This window comes from Alexandromys fortis, unplaced genomic scaffold (assembly GCF_014885135.2).
Source record: "Alexandromys fortis isolate MF-2015 unplaced genomic scaffold, M_Fortis_MF-2015_v1.1 scaffold_31, whole genome shotgun sequence".
Lineage (NCBI taxonomy): Eukaryota > Metazoa > Chordata > Mammalia > Rodentia > Cricetidae > Alexandromys > Alexandromys fortis.
This window is the reverse complement of record NW_026067974.1, coordinates 13,421,954-13,448,069: the sequence shown is the minus strand read 5'-3', so window position 1 is coordinate 13,448,069 and position 26,116 is coordinate 13,421,954. Positions and strand designations below refer to the sequence as shown.

The 26,116-nt window shown below is 42.3% G+C and overlaps 1 protein-coding gene across 8 annotated transcripts in view; it reads left to right on the top strand.

Annotated features, from left to right (window-relative positions):
- The window catches only part of Brca1 (BRCA1 DNA repair associated), a 72,359-nt gene that overhangs the window by 28,165 nt on the left and 18,078 nt on the right, over window positions 1–26,116 (top strand). For 4 of the 8 annotated variants that reach the window (XM_050156471.1, XM_050156467.1, XM_050156468.1 and 1 more), the window contains 8 exons: window positions 241–286; window positions 1,841–1,917; window positions 3,335–6,619; window positions 7,774–7,853; window positions 13,015–13,186; window positions 18,481–18,610; window positions 20,948–21,108; window positions 24,665–24,951. In XM_050156471.1, coding sequence (XP_050012428.1) covers window positions 241–286; window positions 1,841–1,917; window positions 3,335–6,619; window positions 7,774–7,853; window positions 13,015–13,186; window positions 18,481–18,610; window positions 20,948–21,108; window positions 24,665–24,951 — 4,238 coding nt within the window. The remainder of the gene's footprint in view (window positions 1–240; window positions 287–1,840; window positions 1,918–3,334; window positions 6,620–7,773; window positions 7,854–13,014; window positions 13,187–18,480; window positions 18,611–20,947; window positions 21,109–24,664; window positions 24,952–26,116) is intronic. The other 4 variants (XM_050156475.1, XM_050156470.1, XM_050156472.1 and 1 more) reach the window with 3 other exon arrangements.

Genomic DNA, 26,116 nt, shown 5'->3' with positions numbered 1-26,116 from the left:
AAGAATTTGGATGTAGGAAGTTGGCTTCGGAGTCCATGCTTTCCGTCGCTACTCTGTGTTGCCACATATGTTAGAACCTGCCACACCGTGAGCATTATTTATATAATGTGACATTACTTATACAAAATATGCATTATAAATATTTCTGGATGAACTATGGTATGTTTTGCAAGAAACATTTTTGACCCTTTTAATTAAAAACCTTGAGTGATTTTTGGGTTTTGTTCTTTGTTTTCTAAGGGTCTGACTCTTCTGAAGAGATAGTTAATAAATCAGATGGCTGCAGGTGAGTCATAAGGAGCCTTTGTCTGTGAAGCTGATATTTTCATCTCTAATTACTATTGAGGGGCCTAGGTTTAGGTCATGGTGTTAGAAGAAAATTTAAGGATCATTTAGTTTCATCCTCTTTATTTTATTTCCTGGGAAACCTTTTTTATTTGTTTTAGATAACAGTGGCAGTTAGCACACACTTAATTCTCTGAGTTTCTCAGATATGGTAGTGATTATGACTGGTGAAAGTATGAGAGAATTTATTTATTTATTTATTTATTTATTTATTTATTTATGGACAGGATCTGTGCAGCCCTGGCTGTTCTGGAACTCACGGAGCTCTAGCTGCTGCCTCCCGAGCGATTAAAGGCATAAAATAGCACACCTGGCCCAAAAAGTTTAATTTTATTTATAATCTTCCAGTTTCTTCTTTTAAGATCTGTGATAACTGGTCATTCATTATCCGTAAAATTTTGGCTACAAATTACTTTTACCTAACCTTAAAATTGGAGGGGGTGGGCTGGAAGTGTGGTTCATTGATAGAGATTAAAGAGTTTTTATTTTACTTTTATGTAGAGCAGGACTTGGTGGCACATTCTTTTTTTGTGAGGCAGAGGTAGGTGGATCTCTGTGAGTTCAAGGCCATCCTGGTCTACAGATAGAGACTGTCTCAAAAAAAAATTATGTGTATTTCTTTTCCCTGAACATATATTTGTGTACCACATTTGTGTCTAGTGCCTGAAGAGTCCAAAAGAGTGCATCCTGTTCCCTGGAACTGGAGTTACAGGTGTCTGCGAGCCATCCTGTGGGTGCTAGAGATCGAACCCAGAGCTCTTAACACTGAACCATTTCTCAGCCAGACGTGGTCATGCATGCCTTTAGTCTCAGCCCTCAGGAGGCAGAGACTAGCAGATATCTGAGTTCCAGGACAGCCAGTGGTACACAGAGAAATCCTGTCTTAAAAAGACAAAAACAAAACAAACAAACAAACAAAAAAAAATACAACATTGAACCATATCTCCATTACTCGAAGGTTTGGACCAGCCACTGGAGAGTGTACTCAATCTCAGCTTACAAGGAGCCCCATACCCCTGAAGGAAACTAACTCTCCCTCAGAATCAATGGTCTGTCTGTAACTCCTTAGTTAGGGGTGTGGGCTCAAGAACCCCTCCCCTTTATATGCTAGAATGTTGACAGGCTTGATCTTGTGCAGATGTTGTGCAAACAACCATGGCTGTAGCGAGCTCATGAGTGCAGTGGCTCTGTCTTGTCCACTTTCCAACCTCTGGTTCTTAGAATTCCCCAGTGGTCCCTGAGCATACAAGTGTGTTCTTATTTGCATATCCAAAAAGCAGTGTTCTACACTATTCTGATCTTTGTGACTGTTTTTAATCATTCCATTTTTACTGAAAGGCACTTAAAGGAGAGCAGGTTCTGAAAGGTGAGTCAGTCTGCTCAGCTTCTACGACCCTATCTAGGGGAGCTAAAATATTTGATCTTGCCCATCAGACAGATTTGTGAGCATACGACTAGAATTTCTCAGCCGGGCTTCTGTCTTTCCCTCCTTTAGTGTGCAAGACGAGGAATTGTTACAGATCACCCCTCGGGGAGTTGGAGATGAAGCCAGTCTGGAGTCTGCAAGAAAGGGTAATGTCAAGCCTTCCCAACTTAATGACACTAAAGAGAGTAGGTAGATGCAGTTCTGTAATTAAATTAATCTGAAGATCAGGTTCCAAATTTATTTATAATTTATAATTCACAGCATCTTTTTAACGAATTAAAATTTTTTTTTTTGAGCTGCCATTGTGTGACAGCGAATGGCACTATATTGGTGCGATCATAGTATATCGTGTGCAGCTACATGCTGCCATTAGACAATTCTGCTATATAACCCAAAGTATTCTAACCATCCTTTTGTTTAAGCCACCCAAGTGCTGGGATTGTAGTGACATACCACCAGCCCTTGCTGTCCTTTCCTCTTAGTTGATATATTTCATTTTTGCCACCTGGTTTTTGTTTCTTTTTGTTTTGACTGATTTAGAAACGAACATACTACAGCTCACGCTGGCCTTGAACTATCTACCAGCGTTTTTCCTGCCTTAGCCTGCTCAGTGATGGAGTACCACACCCAGCTGTCAGCTAGGTTTTAACTGTAGAGTGCATCAGTCTGCAAACAGAACAGAAAGTTGAGGGCTGTTGATCAAATAATCGCCTTTTTTTTCTTCAGCTTTAGAGAGTAGGGGAAGAGGAGATGTGATCTAATTTCCATGTTTAGGAAAGTATCAGACTGCATAATGGGGTAGCTTGAAAGAGTGTGAGCTACAGGGGGCTGGAGAGATGGCACAGTGGTTAAGAGCATTGCCTGCTCTTCCAAAGGTCCTGAGTTCAATTCCTGGCAACCACATGGTGGCTCATAACCATCTGTAATGAGGTCTGGTGCCCTCTTCTGGCCTGCAGGCATATACACAGGCAGAATATTTATTGTATACATAATAAATAAATAAATATTTTAAAAAAGAGGGTGAGCTACAGATTCAGTATACTCGTAGTTTATGATGTTAGCTTTGCTAAAGCCAGTGGAAGCTGGGTGATGGCAGGGCACACCTTTAATCCCAGCACTCAGATGCAGAGGCAGGTGAGTTCCAGGACAGCCAGGGCTACTCAGAGAAACCTGTCTTGAAAAACCAATAATAATAATAACAACAACAAATATTTTAAAAAGCTAGTGGATTGGGACTGGAGAGATGGCTCAGCAGTTAAGAGAATTTGTTGTTCTTCCTTAAGACCTGGGTTTGGTTTCCGACATCCACATGGTAGTTGACAACCATTCCTAACTCCAGTTTCAGGAGTCTGAAACCCTCTTCTGTCTTCTGAGCACCAGGCACGCTTGTGCTGCGCATACACGCATGCAAGGAAAGCATTTATACACTTACAATGTTTTTAATCTAAAATTTTAAAAAGTAGGGTTAATGGATTCATTTCTACTCCAAAGTTGTATTAAGTGTGTGTGTATTTTCTCATGATAATTCCATTTTTAAGTACCTTGTTATTTTATATATTTCAGCTGCTTGTGAGGATGTAACAAATACTGAACAGCATCAGTGCAGTGATAAAGATGTGAACCCCATTGAGAATCATGCAACTGAAAGTCGTCCAGAAAAATGTCAGAGTGTTTCTGTTTCAAACTTCCATGTGGAGCCATGTGGCACAGATACTCTTGCCAGCTCATTACAGCATGAGAACAGCAGTTTATTCCTCACCGAAGACAGAATGAATGTAGAAAAGGCTGAATTCTATAATAAAAGCAAACAGTCTGGCTTCACAAGGAGCCAACGGAACAGATGGGCTGAAAGTAAAGAAACATGTAATGATAGGCAGATTCCCAGCGCTGAGAAAAAGGTAGAGCTGAATGCTGATTCCCTCTGTGAGAGGAAAAACTGGAATAATCAGAAAAATCTGTGCCCTGAGGATTCTAGAGCTACCCAAGATGTTCCTTGGATAGCGCTGAATAGCAGCATTCAGAAGGTGAATGAGTGGTTTTCCAAAACTGGTGAAATGCTAACTTCTGACGGCACATCTGACAGGAGGCACGGCTTAGACGCTGAGGTGGCTGTTGTGTTAGAAGCTTCACATGACGAAGATGGACGCTCCAGTTCTTCAAAGGAAATGGACTCAGTGGCCACTGATCCCCACAGAGCTTTCAAGTGTAAAAGTGAAAGAGACTTCTCCAGACCAGTAGAGAATAATATCCAAGACAAAATATTCAGGAAAACCTATCAGAGAAAGGGAAGCCACCCTCACTTGAACCATGTACCTGAAATTATAGGCACATTTACAGAACCACAGACAACACAAGAGCACCCCTTCACAAATAAATTAAAACGTAAAAGGAGGACTACGTGCCTTAATCCTGAGGATTTTATCAAGAAAGCAGATTTAACAGTTACTCAAAAGACTCCTGAAAATATAATTCAGGGAGCCGACCAAACGGAGCCAGATGGCCAAATGATGGGCAGTATCAGTAATGGTCAAGAGAACGGAGCAAAAGGTAATAATCTTCATACAGAGAAAAATGCTGATCCAATAAAATCACTGGGAAGAGAGTCTGTTTTCACAACTAAAGCCAAACCTATAAGCCACAGTATAAGCGATTTGGAGCTAGAATTAAATGCCCACAGTTCGAAAGCACCTAAGAACAGGCTGAGAAGGAAGTCTTCCTCCAGATGTGTTCTTGCACTTGAGCCAGTTGGTGGGAATCCAAGTCCACCTGCTTGTGCTGAGTTTCAAATTGATAGTTTTAGCAGCAGTGAAGAAACAAAGAAAAACAATTCCACCCTTAGGCACATTAGAAAGGCTCAACTCATGGAGGACACAGAACCTGCAGCAGATGCCAAGAAGAATAATGATCCAAATGAACAAATAAAGAAGAGAAGGGCCAGTGATGCTTACCCAGAACAACAATTAACAAACATAGCTCAAGGACCTGTTGATCCTAACCCTCAGGGAAAAGAAGTAGGGAAACCTGAGACAAGCCAAGTGTCTGACGGTACCAAAGACCTGAAGGAGCTGGTGCTGGGGGGAGGGCAAGGTTTGCCCACTGAGAGATCTGCCGAGAGTAGCAGTGTTTCACTAGTCCCTGACACTGATTATGACACTCAGAGCAGCGTGTCGTTATTAGAAGCCAACACTGCTGGATATGCAAAAACAGGATCCAGTCTGCGTGTGCCTCAGTTTGTAGCAAGTGAAAACCTCAAGGAACCAGTCCATGGTTCCAAAGATGCCGGAAGTGGCACAGTGTGCTTCAAGTATCCACCAAAACACAAAAGTAGCCACACTGAGGGGACAGCAGAAACAGAGGAGAGTGAACTTGATACTCAGTATTTACAGAATACATTTCAGGTTTCAAAGCGCCAGTCATTTGCGTTATTTTCAAACCCAGGAGATCCCCAAAAAGAGTATGTAACAGCTCGTGCTTCCTCTGTGTCCTTAAGGGAAGTGAGTCCAAAAGTGACTTCTGAAAGTGAACAAAACAAAGAAAAGCAGGGACACAAAGAGTCTGAAACCGGCCATGTACGGGCAGGGACTGCCGCAGTAGGTTTACCTCTGCTTCATCAGGAAGGTAAGCCAGGCACTGATCCAGCCTGTGCTGGTGTGTCCAGGCTTTGTCCCTCATCTCAGTACAGAAGCCATGAAAATGATCTCAGCACTTCAGGTAACCCTGGAATTCCACAAAACTCCCATCTTAAGCAGTCAGTCTCTCCCATCACATCCTCCTTAAAAACTGACAATCGGAAAATCCTGTCAGAGAAACATTTTGAGAAACATCCATTGTCGACTGAAAAGGCAATAGGAAATGAGACTGTTGTTCAAAGTACAGTGCACACAATTAGCCAGAACAGAAAAGACGCTTGTCAGGACGCCGACTCAGGCAGTATTAATGAAGTATCTTCCAGCGGTGAAAACTTCCAAGGACAACGAGGTAGAAACAGAGAGTCAAATACTGTGCTCTCGTTAGGTCTTATGCATCCTGGAGTCTGTAAACCAAGTTTTCCTGTGGGTGATTATAAATATCTTGAAATAAAAAAACAGAAAGGTGAGGCTGTTGGTGCAGACTTCTCACCGTGTCTGTTCTCAGATAAGCCCGAACAACCCATGGGGAGTGGTCATATTTTTCAAGTTTGTTCGGAGACACCTGATGACCTGCTGGATGATGTTGAAATACAGGGAAATACTAGCTTCGGTGATGGTGACATAATGGAGAAGTCCGCTGTTTTTAACGGGAGTGTCCAGAGAAGAGAGTTCAGTAGGAGCCCCAGCCCTTTAAACCACGCCTCGCTGGCTCGGAGTCTCCGCAGGGGGCCTAGGAGGTTAGAGTCCTCAGAAGAGAGCCAGTCTGAGTCTTCCGAGGAGGAAGATCTCCCCTGCTTCCAGCACTTACTTGGCAGAGTAAGCAATACACCTGAGCTTACCAGAACCAGACCTGGCAGTGTTATGACCCAGCTGTCAGAGAAAGCAGCGGGGACCCAGGCAACACTGAAGCGTGGCGTCAGCGACTACAGTAACGATAGTGAGGTGATCCTGGTAGAGGCGTCTCAGGAGCATCACCTTAGTGAGGATGCCAAGTGGTCTGGCAGCTTGTTCTCTTCCCAGCACACTGTGGTCCAGGACTCAGCTGCGAACGCAGCCTCCCAGGATCCCTTGTCTAATCCTCCTTCCAAACAAACGCGTCGCCAGTCCGAGGACGAGGAGGATTTCCGAAGTGACAAGGAACTGATTTCAGATGACGAGGACATGGGAACGTGCCTAGACGATGATGACCAAGAAGAGGATATTATAATCCCAGATTCAGGTAGTTTTGTTTGCACCAGTCTATGGAAGTGAGCTAAATGTTCATGTCTCTTTGGAATACATGAGTTTCCAAGTACAGTTACATTAACTGCTGCTTAAACTTGAAAGATGATCTTCCGATAGTTCTTTTCTTTAAAAGTCAAAAGTCTTTCCTGGGCCTGTAGAGACAGGGGTGTTTAAGAATAGACACTCTTGGGGGGTGGGGGCCCTGGGAGATGTCTCAGATGTTAAAGAGTACTGGTTTTTCTTTCCAGAGGACCCAAGTTCAGTTCCCAGCAGCCACATGGCAGCTCACAGTTGTCTGTCACTTCCATTCCAGAGGATCCAGTACCCTCATATAGACATACATGCAGGCAAAACACCAATGCACATACAATAAACATAAATGAAGGAGGAAATTATAGATCCTCTCTTGCAATAAACCTAAGTTTGGTTCCCAGCATTCATGTCAGGTGACTCATAACTACCTGTAACTCCAGCTCTAGTGGGGAATCTAATGCTTCTGGCTTCCATAGGTACCTGCTATGTTCATATATAAGTAACCTACACAGACACACAACATATATACATAATTAAAAATCATAAAAATAAAATCTTTTAAAAATGCTTTCATGCAGCCAGAATGTCTGATAGTATGAACTTGGATGACCTAATTGCTTCTGATTTTTATTGCGGAATTTTTTCCAATTTGTTTGTGGGGTGGTTTTTTTTTTTTTTTTTTTTTTTTTTTGGTTTTTTTTCGAGACAGGGTTTCTCCGTAGCTTTTTGGTTCCTGTCCTGGAACTAGCTCTTTGTAGACCAGGCTGGCCTCGAACTCACAGAGATCAGCCTGCCTCTGCCTTCCGAGTGCTGGGATTAAAGGCGTGCGCCACCGCCGCCCGGCTGTTTGTGGTTTTTTAAGACGTGATTTCTCTACGTAGCCTTGGCTGGCCTGGATCAGAGATCTGCCTGCCTTTGCCTCCCAAAATCCCCGAATAAAAGCACTCGTCACCACACCCAGCCTGTTGTAGGAGTTCTGAAAGGAAATCCAGCGTCCCAAGTTTAGACCTTTAGGTAACCTGAAAGTGTGGCGAGTGCTGTGAAAAGGAAAGGGGCAGGTAGCGCAGGGCACAGAGGTCATGGTTGCTTTCCATCTGAGGCTCATGTTCTTGTCAGTAGGTGAAGCTGCATCTGGATACGAGAGTGAAACGAACCTCTCTGAAGACTGCTCACAGAGTGATATTTTAACCACACAGGTAAAAGCATTCGTAAGTTGGTGATGTCCTCTGTACATGGTAGAATGAATCCTACATTCTTAGACCTGCTAACGTCAGCTCTGGATTCATGGCCTAACATTTGTTCGTGAAGTACCCTGGTGGAATATCTTTTATAGCTTTGATACCATCTGACTCACTGTAGAACACTGAATGCTAACTTTAAAGATTTCCCCCCTACCCCAAGACAGTATTTCTATGTGTAGCCCTGACTATCCTAGAACTCTGTGGACCACACTGTCCTTGAACTCACAAAGATCCCTTGCCTCTGCCTTCCAAGTGCTGGGATTAAAGGAATGTGCCACCATTGCCCGGCTAAATAAGCCAGTTCTTAAAACCTACTTACCCCATAACAAAGTTATATGAAAGCAATATTGTATCAAAAAGGATATATTTATTCTCAACCAATTTGAAACCTACAGGACTGTCTTTCACTGTGCTGTGGATATTTCTTGTTATTTTCGTCTTTTGTAGTCTAGTTGCTTGGTGATGATAATACGTCATCTCCTCCTCATTAGAAAAGAGCCTCCATGATATTCATTCCTCAACCTGGTATGGGACTGGTGACATTTGTATAGGGTAGCAGCTTTATTAAATCTTCATCATTCGGTTGTGTGAATGCTTCTGTACCTTAGGCAGTACAGTCTCTTTGAAAGAACATTAATTATATTTCTCACAGCCAGACCTAGCTCCTGTCGCCTAGTTTTCATATAGTAAAAGTGACACCAAAATTTTCTAAGCTTATATCCTAGCCTTAGATTCATCAGGGTCTCTCATTCGTTACTAGCTGGGCAGCTTCTTGAGGTTCCCTCCGTATTCCTACTCGGGGTCTAATGCAGAATATCTGTTAGTTCTGGCATGAGTACTGCTCAGAGTTCTCTGTCCCTGACTGTATGGTTTTAGTTGATTTGCTTATCTTCCTTAAATTGTAATTGGCTCATTCTTTTTCCTTTTTACTAACATTTATTTGTTTGTATGTGTGTGGGTGTGTCTACCACCAGGGCAAATATGGAGGTCAGGTGACACTGTCTGGAAACTGCTTCTGATAATCAAATGAGGCCCACATGTGTGGTGGCAAGTGCTTTTATGTTCTGAGCCAACTCACTGGTCCAGTAGGTACATTGTTAAAATGGAGTTATTTGGAACCTTTTGAATCATCCTGTTGTAGCTTTTGTTTCTCTCCTAAAGCATAAATGTGCTTTAGCTGCTAGCATGTAATTTTTCTTCTTTTCCTAAAAAGTATTAAATTAAATGAAACTGAGAATTCATAGTATTCCTAAAGACATTTTTGTTGTCTTCAAAAACTCAGAAAAGGAGCCAGATATGGTAACACCCCATTAGTCCCAGCACTCCAGAAGCAGAGGCAAGTGGAATCTCTGAGTTCCAAAATCAAAGAACCCATTTAATAATGTTCTATACACTTATATTGTGATTTACCTTTTATTGTATCGTTAAAATTTGTTTGTGACTTTTTAATCTCATTTTATTAATTGTGCGGGAATTGTGTAGAAGACAGTGTCTCACTTTGCTATCTAAGGCTGATTTGAACTTGAGATCTTCCTGCCTCTGCATCCTGAATGCTGGAGTAACGAGTTCACCAACACATCTGACATCTTCTTAGTTAGCTGTATAGCTTTCTGTTGTTTGAGTGCATAATGATAGATTTGCCCCTTTGCTGCCTATTAAGGGTTCTGGGCAAAATGGCACCATTGCTATTCGTCACAGCGCTCTAGTAGACATCCTGATTGCTAGATATTACCACATCTCTGATTTTGATGTATGACACATAGTGTTATGCTTTTCGTTAGAGGGAATATGTCAGCCTGTGCTTCTTCTAGTTTCTGTAGTATTTGGAGTTCCCACTTTCCTGTACCTTTGCCAATGCTAGGTGGTGTCCAGCATTTAAGTCTTTTAACTCTAGGCATTGCTGTGAGCTTAACAAATGGAGAGGACTTGGCTCCTAGAGACATTTTCCATGCAGAGTGAATCCTAGGCCTGAAGCCTGTGGGAGTTGGGAAGAAACCATTGAGACAACTGTCCATTTTGTGCCTTTTTTATCACCCAAATTCTCTACTTTTGCAAGATTGCCATAGTGAATGATTGAAAGACTTAGGAGGTCTTCTGTGTTCAATTCCTCTGATCCTTTCTGGATTTAGATTGTGGGCTCTGTCAGTATGTCTGTCACCTAATTCTGTCCCTTGGCAGTTTGTTTTTTAGGTTCCAGGATTTTATCCCATCTGTCTTAGCCATACTGTATTGTATTTGACATTCAATACACCACTGTGTTGTTTCTTGTACCTTTGATCTTATTCCCAGAAATATGTTTATTGTTTGTTCAGGATTCATTTTTTATAGTTTTTTTTTATCAAGTAACTATTCAAAACAGGTAACTTTAATCTGGACTGGCACAGAGGAGCAAAATGATTGAACTGGGGTCTTTGCCCTCTGTTTATATAGAACTGAGGAGTCACAGATGATAGATAATGCCTAATTTGACATCATTAATGTACCTTTTTGATGCTTATTTGTGCGTATGTATGCATATTCCACAGCAGGCAGGCGAAGATGCAAGATTTGTCTCCTCCCACCATAACAGGTCCCGGGAATGGAACTCAAGTCCTTAGGCTTGAACAATCTTGCCAGCTCCCACCCCCCGACCCCACTCCCCACCACCTTTTGTTACCCCAAAGACTAATTCATCCATTCATTCCTTTCTGCGGTAACTATTTGCTAAGAACTTACTCTCTCCTAGGCAGTGGGGTCAGGGGTGGCGTTGCACACTTGTACACCCATAGCCTTAGTATCGCTAGCCTGAGAATCATAGGCCTATCTTAAAAACAAACAAAATAAACAAGGGACGATTCCTCCCATCAAGAAAGTTGTGTGTTCCCCTGAGTATACCGATGCATTGGCAGCCCGAGCCAAGTCACGAGGCAAACTGTTTACCTGATAGACAGTCTTCTAAGCTGGGCTTTGAAAGAGGCAGCAACTGAGGCAAAGACCCAGAAGCCTTGAATGTTTAAGGATCGCTGACTGCTCCCTTGTCTCTAGAAAACAGGAAATGCTGGGGATAATAGCATAAGATCAAGGTGTGAGTGGAGTTTTGGATGGCTTGTTTAGGAATTTGAACTTTGTCCTGAGGACAGTAAAGTTCTTAATGTCCAAAAATACTAACTTCTTACCTGAAGTGTATTATGCCACTTAAGTCCCTTTTGGAAAAAGGAGACTTCATAAGCGTGCCTTTTAGGGAACTTAGGCTGTATCACAACTGTTAAAGTGTGAGGCTATGAGAATAGAACTGAAGAAGAGCTCTTTTTTTTTTTCCTTTTTGGATTTTTTTTTTTTTAAGATTTATTTATTTCTTATGTATACAACATTCTGCCTCCATGTATGCCCTCACACCAGAAGAGGGCACCAGATCTCATTACAGATGGTTGTGAGCCACCTTGTGGTTGCTGGGAATTGAACTCAGAACCTCTGGAAGAGCAGCCAGTGCTCTTAACCACTGAGCCATCTCTCCAGCCCTCCTTTTTGGATTTTTGAGACAGAGTTTCTCTGTAGCTTTGGTACCAGTCCTGGAACCAGAGAAGAGAGCTCTTTTAAGAACTATTTCAGAATTCGAATCAAGCAGACTTGGTCACCTGTCTGACTGTGCTTCCTCATGCAGTTGAGCAATTGCCTATAGTAGAATTTGTCTAAGTTATGTTTCCTTCCTATGGGAAAACCCAAAAGAAAGTCACTGCCCCGGTGCTCCAGTTGCTGCTTCTTCTGATCTTCTGGTGTGTTTAATGGCCATTTGGAGGTTAGATGGGGTAGTGGGTGCAGACTAGTCAGCTTTTAAAGCATTGGTCTGCCGTCTGTGATGTCAGTACTCATGGGTACCACGTGGTGGCATGCGCATCACTGCAGATGTTGACAGCAGTGCAGTCTCAGTAGCAGTGGGAACCTTGTGAAGCTGGAGATACAATTCGGGTGGTCGTGAAATCCTCTTGAGAACTGTGAATTTTGTGTAGATTAGGAAAGTGGCTTGTTTTTAATGAAGAGCAAAGACATTTTCGAGGGTCAGAAGAAAGGGACAGAAGGTGACACAGATTCTGTCTCCCTAAACTGAAAAACAGCATCAACATTCTTTTTAGAAGTCGTGAAGAAACATGTATTTTAGAAATTTCCTTATATGCCTCTGTTCTTTGCTTGTCAAATACCTTAGACTTGCTAAATTGTTTGTGACAAGGTCTCACTGTGTAGCCCTGGCTAGCCTGAAACTCCTTATGTAGACCAGGCTGTTGGGAGGGGTGGAGGGAGGTGGCCACACCCGACAAGAAAAAAATAGTAACTGTTGTTACAAGCTTTCTAGGATGCCCTAGGAGATTATTCAACACTTTGTCCATTTAAAAACAAAAAAACCTCTACTCTCAGCTACAAGTCTTTTAAAAGTAAAATAATAAACAAATCAGGAGCTGGAGAGATGACTCTGCAGTTATGAACACTTGCTGCTCTTACAAAAGTCCCGTATGATGGCTCACAACTCCTCTCCTAGTGGGTACAGTGCCTTCTTGTGACCTCCGAGAGTTCCAGGTATACATATGCAGGCCAAATATCTGTATACATAATTTTTATTTGTTTGTTTTTGTTTTGAGACAGAGTTTCTCTGTGTGGCTGTGGCTGTCCTGGAAATCACTCTGTAGATAAGGCGGGCCTCGAACTCACAGAGATCCTCCTGTCTCTGCCTCTCAAGTACTGGGATTAAAGGCATGTGCCGCCACCACCACACGGCACAATATCAAATCTTTGAAGCATAGCTTATGTAATATGTTAACAGTCTTGCAAATTTTAAGCCTAAAGTACTGTTACTGTTTTTTGTTTTGTTTTCTGTTTTATTTCATCTTTAAAAGAAAATACTGAGCTACAATGAAGCAAGTCTCTTTGGGAGAGTTGGAGGATGCACCCTCCTCCAGTATTTTGAAATAATTTCAAGGTCATTGACCACTTGAGTCTAGTTGGATTAAGAGGTATTCAGTCAGAACCTATAACTCCATACTGGGTGATTTCAATTCTTGTGCTGAAATTAATTGGTGTGACAGTTTTTACTTTATGGTATCTCTTTTTTAAAGTCTGTGACTCTTGGTGTTCTTTGGTTTTACAGCAGAGGGCTACCATGACGGATAACCTGATAAAGCTGCAACAGGAAATGGCCCACCTGGAAGCTGTGCTAGAGCAGCAAGGGAACCAACCTTCTGACTACTCCCCGTCCCTCATAGCTGACCTTCTTGCTCCCGAAGACCCGCCAAATCCAGAACAAAACATGTCAGGAACAGGTTTGTGACACCGAACAAATGCCAGTACCACAAGCAAAAATTTTCTCTTCCATAGCCGTTTCCTTCAGAAGGTGAGGATGAGATTGTGTGGTCTTTGCTCAGCACATACTTCCTGAGCGCCTCTGTGAGTGATTGGGAGACTTGTTTCTAGCTTTTCTCACAAGTGACTTTCCCTTCAAAGGGACCCAAGATTCATTCATGTCTACAGGGAGATGCCATGGAGACCCCGTGGGAAATAGAAACAGTTCTTGTCCTTAATTGTTGTTGGTAGTACATAGCCCGTAATTTCAGAAAGCCGTGAGAAGGAACCATTGAGATATACTCCTTATAGTGCTAGATCACAAAGCAAAGACCTATTTCATGTGTTTTCTCATTTCTAGGAAGAGATCTCTTTCAGGAGCTGCACCTTGAGTTTTCAGTTGGAGAGCAGGCTTTGCTGGAGCCTGTTTATCATCCCAGCTCTTGGGGTGTGGTGAGAGGGACCAGGCGTCAGGAAGTTTTCTTTTAGAGAATCTGTGTGTCCGGTAGGACACCCACAGGAGGAGTTGGTGCTTAGGAACCCTCCAGAGTTTTAGCTTCCCACCTGACTTGGTGCCGAGTTCCTCCTCCAGCACTTCCTCCACGGTCCTCTGGGGGCCCAAAGGCCCTTCCTTTGACTTCCTAGGGCCTCGTCTATTCATTATTCAGTATAGTGACCTTTCTTTCCACTTGTGCCTTGTAATATTTTTATGTTCGGATAGAAGCAGTCACTCATGCAAGGGAAGCTGGGAACTCTGTTGCTATGGCACTGCTTCAAAATGTATTTCCTTAAATACTTTCTTTGTAACTGCATCTTCATTTAGTTCATCACCAGATAATGAAGCCCAGAGTCCCGTCCCCAGTACAGTTATCTCTGGGGTACTGTCACTGTCTTATTGTGAAAATAGACGAGACTTTCAGTTCTGAAGCACAAGATAAGAACTGTCAGTATCTGCCTAACCCTACTGCCTCCTATTTGGCATACATGTTAGTTTGTTTCTCTCCCCTCCCCTACTGAATATCCATAGAATGTTTCTTTGTGAAAAGAATAAAAATGTTTCTTTGTGGCTCCTTTCTAAAATGCTTCACTGTCTGTGCCAACTCTAGTTTTGAGCCTTTCTCTCCTTAGGCTGAAACATTAAAAAATTGACTTCTTTTTCCTTTTAAAAATATTTAGTCAGGGCCTGATAGTACGCACCTTTAATCATAGCACTCAGAGAGGCAGATGCAGGAGGGTCTCTGAGTTCAAGCCCAGCCTGGTCTACATAGCAAGCTTTAGGATCTAGGACAGAACTACATAGATACTTTTAATATAGACTCAAGCACGAGGGGTAAGCAGGCTACGAAGAGGTACAGTGATAATATGGGGGATTCCCAGAGGCTCCTTGCACCAGTTCAGTTTGTTTCTGGTGTTTCCTTAATGTTAACTGTAATCATTTGTTTGTTTGGTGAATGTGCTGTGTGTGTATAGTGTATGTGCATGTATGTGTGCTGGTGTGCACACATGGGTGTCCTCTTCTTTGAGGTAGGGTCTTTCCCTACATTTGTAGTTTGCATTCTTTTTGGCTAGGCTGGCAGCCAGCAAAGCCCAGCAAACCTTGTGTTTTTGCACCCCCAACCCTTACCACCAGCACTGGGGTAAGAGGTCCACATGAGACTACACCGAGCATGTAACATAGGTCTCGATGGTCACACAGCAAGCACTCTTAACACTCCAGCCAGGCCTGTTGACAGGTTTCTGTCCCGCCCTGTCCTGCAGCCATTCACTCCCAAAGAAACATACAGAGGTCTACAATAATTATAAACTGATTGGCCTATTAGCTCAGGCTTTCTTATTAACTCTTATAACTTACATTAACCCATAATTCTTGTCTGTTGACCACTCAGCTTGGTACCTTGTATCAGTGATCCATTCTCATCTTGCTTCCTCTCTGTCTGGGTCAGGACTGCAGTCTCAGCCTTTCCTCTTCCCAGAAAACAATACAATATAAGTGACAGGGCACAAGACCACAGCAAACCCTTCCTCTCTTTTTTGAGACAGGTCTCATATATCTCATGCTGATCTCAAACCCACTGTGTAAATAAGCTTGAACTGCTGAACCACTTGCCACGACTAGCCAAGTGTTCAAATTATGTGTGGGTGAGCAATACCATGCTTGTTTTATGCGGTGCTGGGACTCGAACACAGGGATTCATGAGTGCTAGGTACGCACTCTTCCAAGTTACATTCCTAGACCATTGTCATTCTTTTCTCAAAGCTGAAAAAACAACATTGATACATTACTTTTAGCTAGTGACTCTTTAAATTTATATATTAATTTTTTTAAGTTATACTTATGGTATGTTGTCTGCACCATGTGCACACCTTGGAACTGGAGTTGAAGATGATTGTTAGCTGCCATGTGCGTGCTGGGAATTGAACATGGGCCTTCTAGAAGAGCAGCTGTTACTCCTAAATTCTGAGCCATCTCTCTAGCCCCTAAGTTTATTTTATTTTTAAGATTTAGTATTCGCTTTTCCTTCTTCATTTTCATTGTATATTTGCATGTGTGTGAGCACACATGTACATTGGTGTGTGGAGGCCAGAAGTCGGTGTCAAAGTCTCCATTGCTCTGCACGCCACTCATTTGAAGCAGGGCCTCTCAGTCAACCCCAGAACTTGCTGTTACGGCAAGTCTCCCTAGACAACTTGCTCTGAGGGTCCTTTGTCTGTGCCTTCCTAGGCTGGAATTACATGTGACTGTCGGGCCCAGACGGCATTTATGTGAATTTTGGGGATCCGAACTTTGGGCCTGTGGTATACATAGCAAGCGCTTTAATCCCTGAGCCTTTTCCCCAGCCTGTGATGGAGGATTCTTAAGGGTGATAAAAGCTTCTTCCCCAGCCTCTTAAAATCAGTGTCCTGCTCTTCTGCATAGATCTTCCTATTTGTCTAAGGTTTATTCCACAGCCTGCCTAATATTTGTGAACAAATTTATACATATTTATTATAAATTATCTTTTCTGTAGATTTGTTTCTTTCAAGACAGGCGCGCACGCGTGCGCACACACACACACACACACAGTTCCCTGTCATTCAGAAAGCAAACATTAGCATATGTAAGATCATGACCCATTATGGTAAAGGTGATTTTCAGATACATCCAAGCTTTTCTAGCTGACAGTACGTTTATTCCTTGAAACACTTGTTCAGTTATTCTAGGCCCTTCCCTGGGAATTCTGAATGAGTTGGTATTAGCTGAGATAAATGGTTTATGTTCCCTGTTTGTCTGTGTGTTGTGGGGGGGAGGGGTTGTTTGGTTTTCTTAGCAGCTTTTTGCCTGACTGAACTGGAGTAACTCACTCTGTGTCTTCCTGCCTCTGACACCAAGCCTGATCACCTGCCTCTTCCAAAGGCTGGTTTTAAAAGTGGTCGGTCGCTTTTTGGGAAAAGATCTCTGACTGTAGCCTTGATTGGCCTGGACACAGATTCCCCTGTCTCTTCCTACTAAGTGCTAGGATAAAAGTGTACTATCAGCCGGGCAGTGGTGGCTCATGCCTTTATTCCCAGGGGAGGCAGAGGCAGGCAGATCTCTGTGAGTTTGAGGCCTGCCTAGTCTACAAGAGCTAAGGTCAGGCTCCAAAGCTACAGAGAAAACTGTCTCAAGAAAGAAAAAGAGAGGGGCTGGAGGGGCTGGAGAGATGGCTCAGTGGTTAAGAGTATTGCCTGCTCTTCCAAAGGTCCTGAGTTCAATTCCCAGCAACCACATGGTGGCTCACAACCATCTGTAATAGGGTCTGGTGCCCTCTTCTGGCCTGTAGGCAGACACACAGACAGAATATTGTATACATAATANGGGCTGGAGAGATGGCTCAGAGGTTAAGAGCATTGCCTGCTCTTCCAAAGGTCCTGAGTTCAATTCCCAGCAACCACATGGTGGCTAACAACCATCTGTAATGGGGTCTGGTGCCCTCTTCTGGTCTACACACACACACAGACAGAATGTTGTATATATAATAAAAAATAAAAAAAATAAAGTCATTTCTGGTTTGAAACTGTTCTTTAAAAAAAAAAAAAAAGAGAGAGAGAGAGAGAAGAAAAATAAGTGTACTATCACACCTGGATTCCAGTTTTGTTTTGGAAGATATTTGATTTTCAATTAATTGTTTTGATGTTTAACTATTTCTTCTGCTCTTCAGGCTTGTAGGGCAGAGGTAAGCAGATCTCTGTAAGTTTACTGCCAGCCTGATCTCCAGAATGAGTTTGTTTTTTTTCCTTCGAGTCATTTTCTCAAATGGAATGGCACATGCTAGAGCTTTGCTGTGGGTCTGTTATGATTTTTGCATTCCTATGCCTTTCATTATTAGTTCATTCTATTATTCAACTTTATCAACCAGTACCTTAAGGATGTGTGTGTGTGCGTATGTGTGCTCGTGAGTGTGCTTTTGCTTATGGGCTTGTTTTTTGTTGTGTTTGTTTCTTAGTAGTTGAAAATGTCATTGCATCTGACTCTTTACTGCCCCCCTCACCCCCCACACACACACGCGCGCATGTTAAAATTTCAGCCTGGAATCTGTGCAGTCTTTGATGGAAGTCGGAAGAGGAAATGTGCCTTATTCTTTCTAGTACTTTTCCTTTGCTGTTAGCAGAGGGGATTTGGGCATAATTCAGTTTGCTTCCAAGATAAGAACACGTTATATATTCTTGCTTTCTTATCATCCAGGGCCAAAAAAGAAAAAAAGCATGCTTTGTTTTCAGCCTGTGGTGATTGAGGAACTCCATTATCAAGTCTTAATGCTCCTTCCTGTATTCTTACTATTTTGCTATTATTTTGTGATTATTTCGTTCTACCTGGTGCTGGCATTTGTTGAACTGCTTATATCAGTAAAATTTTATCTGTTTGTTTAAATACCAGTTTGAGGGCTTGAAGTATAGTTCAGTTGCAGAGTGCCTGCCTGACATGCTTGAAGCATTTGGAACAATCTGGTACATGAAATCAGGTGTGCCGGCACACAGCTGGAACCCTGCCCTTGAGCAGTACAGTTCACAATGATGAGGTTCAGTGTTGTCCTTGGCTGTGCAGTTCTGCCACTGCCGTGTGTGCTGGCACACGCCGGTAAAATCTGCTGCGAAGATGGAGGCAGGAGAGTCGTGAGAGTCCTGTCACACACACAAAAGAAAAAAGAACCAGTTTGATTGTCATAGATTGCTGCTTTTAAAACAAAATCAATATCCTTACCTAAATTAAGACCATCAAAACAAATAAGTAAAATAGATTTTTCTTGTCCATTTAAAGCGATTTTAACTTCAAAGAACATTAATGAGGATCCTGGAAGCCGGAATCCAGTGTATGTTTCTGCTGACAAGTTCCAGCCACAACCTTCAGACAGTCCTGCCAGTGACAATAAAGAGTCAAGAGTGGGGAGGTAAGAAATGTCAGTCTGTGGCATCTGAGCGACTGAACTCCTGTTAACTTTCCTTCCACTCCTGAGGCTGGGGGATGAGGCAGTCAGAATGCGTTTTCCATGCAAACATAAGGACCTTAGTTCAAATCCCTAGAACCCACTTAAAAGTTGTTTTTGGTGCTCATACCTACAACCCTGTGCTGGGATTCCTGGGGCAGGGGAGACGGGCAGATCCTAGGTGCAGTGAGAGATGGGTATACAGCCATGGAGGTAGGCTCCTGACGGGTAGACCTCCTCTGGCCTCCACACTCACCCACCCAGCAAGTATATACACACACCTGTGTGCACAACCACGTGCAAAAAATAAAAAATGCCAGGAACAGTAACACAGGCATGTAATCACAGCTCTGTTGACACAGAGACAGGAAACACTGTAGTGCTGTTGACCAGTCAGTTTATCTAAATTGGTTGGCTCCTAAGAAACCCTGTCTCGGGAGTAAGGTAGAGGAAAAATCAAGTTGGATACTCAGTGTCAATTTCTGGCTTCTGCATTACCCTTATGCATATGTTTATTCCATCCTTCCTGGGGTTGGTTGGTTTTTTTTTTTCCTTTCTTTTTTGTTGTTGTTTTGAGAGTGCTTTGTTTTTTGAGACAGGGTCACCTTTGTTGGCTGAAACTCCCTGTGTAGACTGGGCTGCCTCAAACTTGAAGTGATCTCCTTCAGCCTTCCAAACACTAGGTCTACACAATTAGACACTAAATAGCCCTGGGTCACATTGCTTTGTTTATTTGGATATAGGCTTTTGAGTATGTACAAGGCCTAAGCTACAGCTGGAGAAGTAAACACTCAGAGCTTCTTGTTGTTTAAAGGTCAGAATATAACCCAACTGAACTAAAGCCCACGCAAGCCTGGAAGCTGGTGATGAGCATCTCCGGGCAGACCTTGCCCAAAGCGAAAGACCTTTTGCCTTCCTAGAAAAAGTCTGTCTGTCAATTTATTCTGGGAAATATTCAAAATATTATTTCATGATATATATTTAAATCACTGTTTCTAAAAACTGTATTTTTTTTAAAAAAGGCTGTCAAGTTAGGCTTCTGAATTCAGGAATTGCAGGTAGGTACCACCACACCCTGCTTTTGCTTTCAAAAATACTTAAATCTATCAGGACAAACACCTCACCACTCCAGGAAACAAAGGGCTCTTGTTTTCTGAATCCCCGTTATGTCTATGTATTCCTTTGGGGAATGGTAACAGATTGTCAGTAATCTAGCAATGCTGTCTTTTCCTGGCCCTGCACTTAAACTGAGGAGTTATTTTTAAGGCGGGCATTATACTTCTAACAAAAAAAATGAAAAAGACCTGCTTCCTTGAGCACTAAAGCCATGTTTAGTAGTAGTTATCTCATTGGCATACTAAATGATAAAGACGCAAAAGACTGGAGGAACTACTCCTTGGGCACACATGTTACTAAGGTTTAATGGTTGTAATGGTTGACTTGGGGGTGTGATGGTGGGGATCAAAGGCAGGTCCTCCTGTGCTTTTAAGCAAAGTGTTTACCACTGAAATATGTGCCCACCACTGTAGTTGGCTTTTATTTAAATTTTATTAATTACATCAATTTTTGTATGTGTTTTGAGGCTGACTTTGAACTTACTACGTAGCAAGGACAACCTTGATTTCCTGCTCTTCTGCTTCTACATCAGCAGGCAGATTTTCAGTCTACCTGGCGCGCTCGCTCTCTCTCTCTCTCTCTTTTAATGTGTGAGTGTTTTGCTCAAATGTGTAGACATACATTTGTTATGTGCATCCGGGAACTGAAGTTATGGACAGTTGTAAACCACCATGTGTGTTCTGAGACTCAAATCCAGGTCCTCTGCAAAAAGAAAAAGTGCCATTAACTGCTGAGCCATCTCCAGCCCAGCCTCTTGTTTCAGAATGACTTTGGACACTGAAAATGCAGGGGGCTGATACTATAAATTCTTTTCAAATTAGGTACAAATAAAGTGATGTCAGCATTGCTCAGTTTTCTATCTCCACAAGAGGCCTAACACGCATCTGGACTCAAGTGGGATGGTGTATAGAATCTGAATTAGCATCAGTGGATAATTCGGGGCGGGGGTGGGGTGTGCTGACGAGCTTTAAACGGCTCTGAAGGGGAGAGGTCGTATGTCGGCAGTGGCACGTTGGCAGGCAGATGAATCCAGGCTCCAGGGCTGTCGTGTACACTCCTTTTTGCTGGTCATTCCTTATTTCTCTGACAGTGAGATGTTTCACTTATGCTTTGGCTGCCAAGGAGTTAGGATTGGGCCTTTCTGAATTGGTGGTGATGGTTTCCTTCTTTCATCCATCTCTCCAGGCCTTCCCCTTTTAAATCTCCATTGGCAAGCCGTAGGTGCTCTGCACACAGCCGCTCTGGGAGTCTTCAAAACAGGAGCTGCCCGTCTCAAGAGGAGCTCCTTCAGGTTGTTGAAACAGAGAAGTCACGTGAACCACAGAACTTAACAAGGCAAGATCAAGGTAATGCAAAAACACTTTATTTCACACTGTATCCTGTGTGCAAGGTACACTTTTGAAAAATAACTTGAGCTGCGATCTGAGTTTACTTGCAAATTATTACAGCTGTAAGTGAAGGAGACCCCGAGCAGTGTGGGGTTCCTCTGGGACCCCAGACTGGGGACAGACCACACCCAAATACCTGCTCTACAGAGAGATCTTGTATTCAGCAGGAAAGAAAGTTAAAGTGGCTGCTTTCTGACTCAGGCTGGAAAACGGCAGCAAATGACCTTGCAGATATAATTTTAAGAGGAGAAAAAGGAGCAGTCTGTGTTAGAATGAGCTAGGGTTCAGGGGTAAAGAAGAAAGGGGAAGGGATATTTGTCACGGATGCCTCTGGATGGCGAAGAGACAGATGTGGCACATAGGCAAATAATGGTTTATAAAGGTAAAATCGAAAAGCCCATGTTAGGGTGAGGTGTTTAATTTTAATTGTGTATATTAATTCATGAACCAAACAGAGCTTCTGATTACTGGACTTAAGTACTTTGAGAGCTGGACTTTGGTAGTCAGCCTCAGAAGGGGGAAGTAGCCAAATAAGGGAACAGACCTTGGTGGCTAGCTTTAGGAATGTCATCTAACTGTGTTCCCAAGGCAGAGGGAGTGGGGAAAAGGACAAGGCCTGCCAGAGCCTCATGTTTGACTGGGCTAGCGTCCCTTCAGTAAGTCTGTCCATAGTGGATTACTAATAGTTTTGAAAATGATAGGGTCTGGTTGGTCATCTACATGTTTTTGTTTCAGATATTAGAACTGTAAGATCCTAGAATAAAGTTACAAGTCTGTTCTTTACTGGAAAATAAGTCACAACATGAAGTCATCTATTTTTAATGAATATAAATGACTTTTTTTGTTTCATAAATCACTCAATAAATGGTGTATTTTTATGACTTGTAAATCAGAGCTTTAATCAGTTAAAGTTTTTGTTTGCTTGTTAGGTTTTTCAAAACAAGGTTTCTTTACATTACAGCTCTAGATGTCCTGGAACTCGCTCTGTAGACCAGGCTGGCCTCCAGTACAGAGATAGCCTGCTTCTGCCTCCTGAGTGCTGGAATTAAAGTTATGTGCCACCACTACCTGGCAAGAAAGAATTAATCTTCAAAAATACAATATCATAAAAAACACTATTAGTATCAGGTGTGGCGTTTGACTGTGTTCTTACATTGCTTAATTCTTTTTCTTTTTTCTTTTCTTTCTCTTTTTTTATTTACTTTATGTTATGCATATGTATATTTTGTGCATGTTTATCTGTGCACCTTGTGCCTACCTGGTACCTACTGAGACTAGAAGAGGGTGATGGGTACCCTCGAACTGGAATTACAGAAAGTTGTAGCTGCCATGTGGGTTCTGGGAATAAACCCAGGTCCTCAGTGAGAATAGCCAGTGCTTTTAACTGCTGAGCCATTTCTCCAGCCCGCCTAGCTTATATTCTTGATCAGTGACATTTTCTAAAGTGTTTCACAGATGTACTTCCTGTTGATCAAGTGAAAAATGTAATGGTTTATCTATGATTTTAATCTTTTTTTTTCCTTCCTCATGGAAGTCTTATATATTATTTGTTCCCAAACTGGACAAAATAGTAAATATAAAAGTATTTAAAATTACCTCACTACTACCCAGTTAATAACAAAGTATTGCTGTTGTAGCTGGACATGGTGGCACACACCTGTAGAGGCAGGAGCTTCTCTGAGCTCGAGGCCAGCCTGGTTAATATAGTGAGAAATGGGTTTGGGGGGGTTGTTTTGTGTTTGTTGGTTTGGTTTTGTTTTGTTTTTGGGGGGTTTTTTTTGAGACAGTTTCTCTGTAGCTTTGGAGCCTGCCCTGGAAACTCGCTTTGTAGACCAGTCTGGCCTCAAACTCACAGAGGTCGCCTGTCTCTGCCTCCCAAGTGCTGGGATTAAAGGCGTGCACCAACACTGCCCAGGTCTTTAGTTATTTTACTCAGAGTTTTATTTTAAGAATATGTGATGTAGTGGTACATGTCTGTCTGTAGTCTCAGTTACTTGAGTAGCCAATGCAGGATTGCTTCACCTAGAGTTCAAGGCCAGTTTCGACAGTGGCTGTGTATAAGACCCTATTTCAACTAATTGATTAAAATAAAATATTTTTAATCTTGTTATGTAGTCTGATAAGCCTTGAACTTGTGATCCTCCTGCTTTGGCCTTGAGTAGCTAGTTATAGGACTATGCCTCCAGGTCTGACTACAGGTCAGGGCTACTTACCATCAAGTCTAATGGCTTCTGAGCTCAATCTGTGGAGCCCACAGGATGGGAGGAGAGAACCAAGCCCTGCAAGTTGTCCCCTTAATTCTATATCACGTGCACACACTTGCAGCATATAAGTAAGTAAATAAATAGCTGTGTTAATAAGTATGCATACACAGCAAATAAATCAATAAATGTATTAATGAATGTTTTTAGCTATCATCTTTAATGCATTAGAACCATCTTTGCATATCAACATTTATTTTCAAAGCATAAAATCTAATGTGTGGGGGGCTGGAGAGATGGCTCAGAGGTTAAGAGCACTGGCTGCTCTTCCAGAGGTCCTGAGTTCAATTCCCAGCAACCACATGGTGGCTCACAACCATCTGTACTAAGATCTGGCGCCCTGCTCTGGCGTGCGGGCATACATCGAGGCAGAATGTTGTATACATAATAAATAATAAAATAAATCTTTAAAAAAAAAATCTAATGCGTGGGCCAGTGAGATGTCTGAGCAAGCTTGACAACTCAGATTCAGTCTCCTACTCAATCTCAGTGGACATTTAAGTAATTTCTAAAGTTACACTATTCTGAACAGTTGCAGTACATATCACTAAACCTACACACACACACACCCCAGTTTTTCGAGACAGGGATTCTCTGTGTAATCTTAGCTGTCTTTGGAACTCACTCTGGAGACCAGACTGGCCTCGAGCTCATAGAGATTTTCCTGCCTCTGCCTCCATAAATTCTGGGATTAAAGGTGTGCACCACCACCACCTGGCCAGCTTTTAAGTTTTATTTATTTTTATTTTATGTGTGTAGGTGTTTGGCCTACATGTCTGTCTGTGTACCACTTTCATGCCTGGTTCCCACAGAGGCCAGAAGAAGGTATTGGACACCCTGGATCTAGAGTTAGAAACAATTTTAAGCTACCATGTGGGTATTAGAAATTGAACCTCAGTCTTTCGGAAGAGTAGCCATCTCTGCAGCCCTGTGTTGTTTCTGTTTTCCTTTTTTTCTAATAATGCCATATTAACCAGGCATAGTGGTACACGGCTCTAATCCCAGTACTCAGGAGGCAGAGGCAGATGTATCTTCTAGTTTGAAGCCAGCCTGGTCTACAGAGTAATTTCCAGGACAGCTAGGACTACACAGAGAAACCCTGTCTCAAAAAACAAACAAACAAATAATGCCATATTATTTAGAGAAGCGTGTTCTCGTAACATATCTTAATGGGTCTTTTTAGTTCTTTCCAGAGACTGGAACCTTGAATTCTACATTTATTGCCACATCAATTAAAATTCTCTTCCTTGCAGAAGGAACCCCATATCTGGAATCTGGAATCAGCCTTTTCTCTAGTAGAGACCCTGAATCTGAGTCCCCTAAAGAGCCAGCTCGTGTGTGCACCACATCTGCTTCAAATTCTGCACAGAAAATATCCGAATGTCAAGTTTCCGAGTCTTTGACGAGTCCGGCTGCTGCTCATGCTCACACTGCAGTGGTGGAAACTGAGAGCGAGATAGAGCCAGAGTTGATGTCTTCAAGAGGAAGAGCCAATAAAGGAATATCCTTGGTGGTTTCAGGCTTGACCCTCAAAGAAGTAGTGAGTGTATTCGTAGTTACCTCTGTAGTGACTGGGACTTGACTGCTGTAGATGCACTAGCAATGCATAACCTCTAAGAAGAAATCCATCCGAGGAAATAATTATTGAGTACTGAGTGCCTTGCTGAGTATGGTACATTTTTGAATTGTATTAGAATTTTCTTTTTATTTAAAACATAAGGTAACTAGATATATCACCTCATTCCAGAAGGTATCGTTTTCCCTCCTCAATTCATATTTAAGTAAATTTATCAGCATCTAACTAAATGTAGACTGGTTTTGAGAATACTGCCAAGTAGTGGCATTTCTCCAGGGTCTGTTTGTCTTTATCTTGGCTGGTAGGTAGCTTTTTCAATACCCCGCTCTGTCCTCTGCCCTTGGCCCCCCTTGTTTATTAGGATTCGGGCACCTCCTCGGGCCCCGGGTGCCAGAAATGGGAATTGTTTCATACTCATTGAAACATGAAGCCTACTGAACCCATGTTTCTTTTTAAGCTGCTTAGAGATTTCAAACATTCTGGGAAATTTATTTCTCCTAAAATTAACTGTTATAATAATAAAATAATTGTCTATTTCTTTCAAATACGATAACATACCTATCATTGGATTTAATAGTAGATACCATTTATTGTACGCTGAGATGCAACTAAATCGTTCTGAAGTGTCTTCTTAATAGATCCTTCATAGGCTAGGCACCTTTCCCCATCCTAATGGCTCTACAGGTAGTGACTACATAGATTCTTGGGCCCCGTGTGTCCCGCTATTGAAAAGGCAAAGCAAGCTTGTCTGCCTGATAGTTGCAATGTGTAAGTCCCTTGTCACCTCTCAGTCCCATGCTCAGAGAACAGTTTAAGTAGCTCTTGATGGACTTGCATTCACATCTAGAATTCCCATTTATTTGCTGAAAATTTGTATTCACTGTTCCTTTGTTTTGTGAGTTCAGCTGTTTAGAGATAGCAGGAGTGGTCTAATCGTTTTTGCCTTGGGCAATTCTGAGGTGCAGATTAAACTACAAGTGGCTTTGGTACATGTTTTCTTTAAACAAGCAAAGAGGAAAACTTTGAGCTCTATTCGGATTTGCTGAAGTGTGTTAAATTTATGATGAAAGCCACTGACTGTATTACACATGATTAATTCTGAAGCCCGCGTTAAGATGATCTTTTCAGC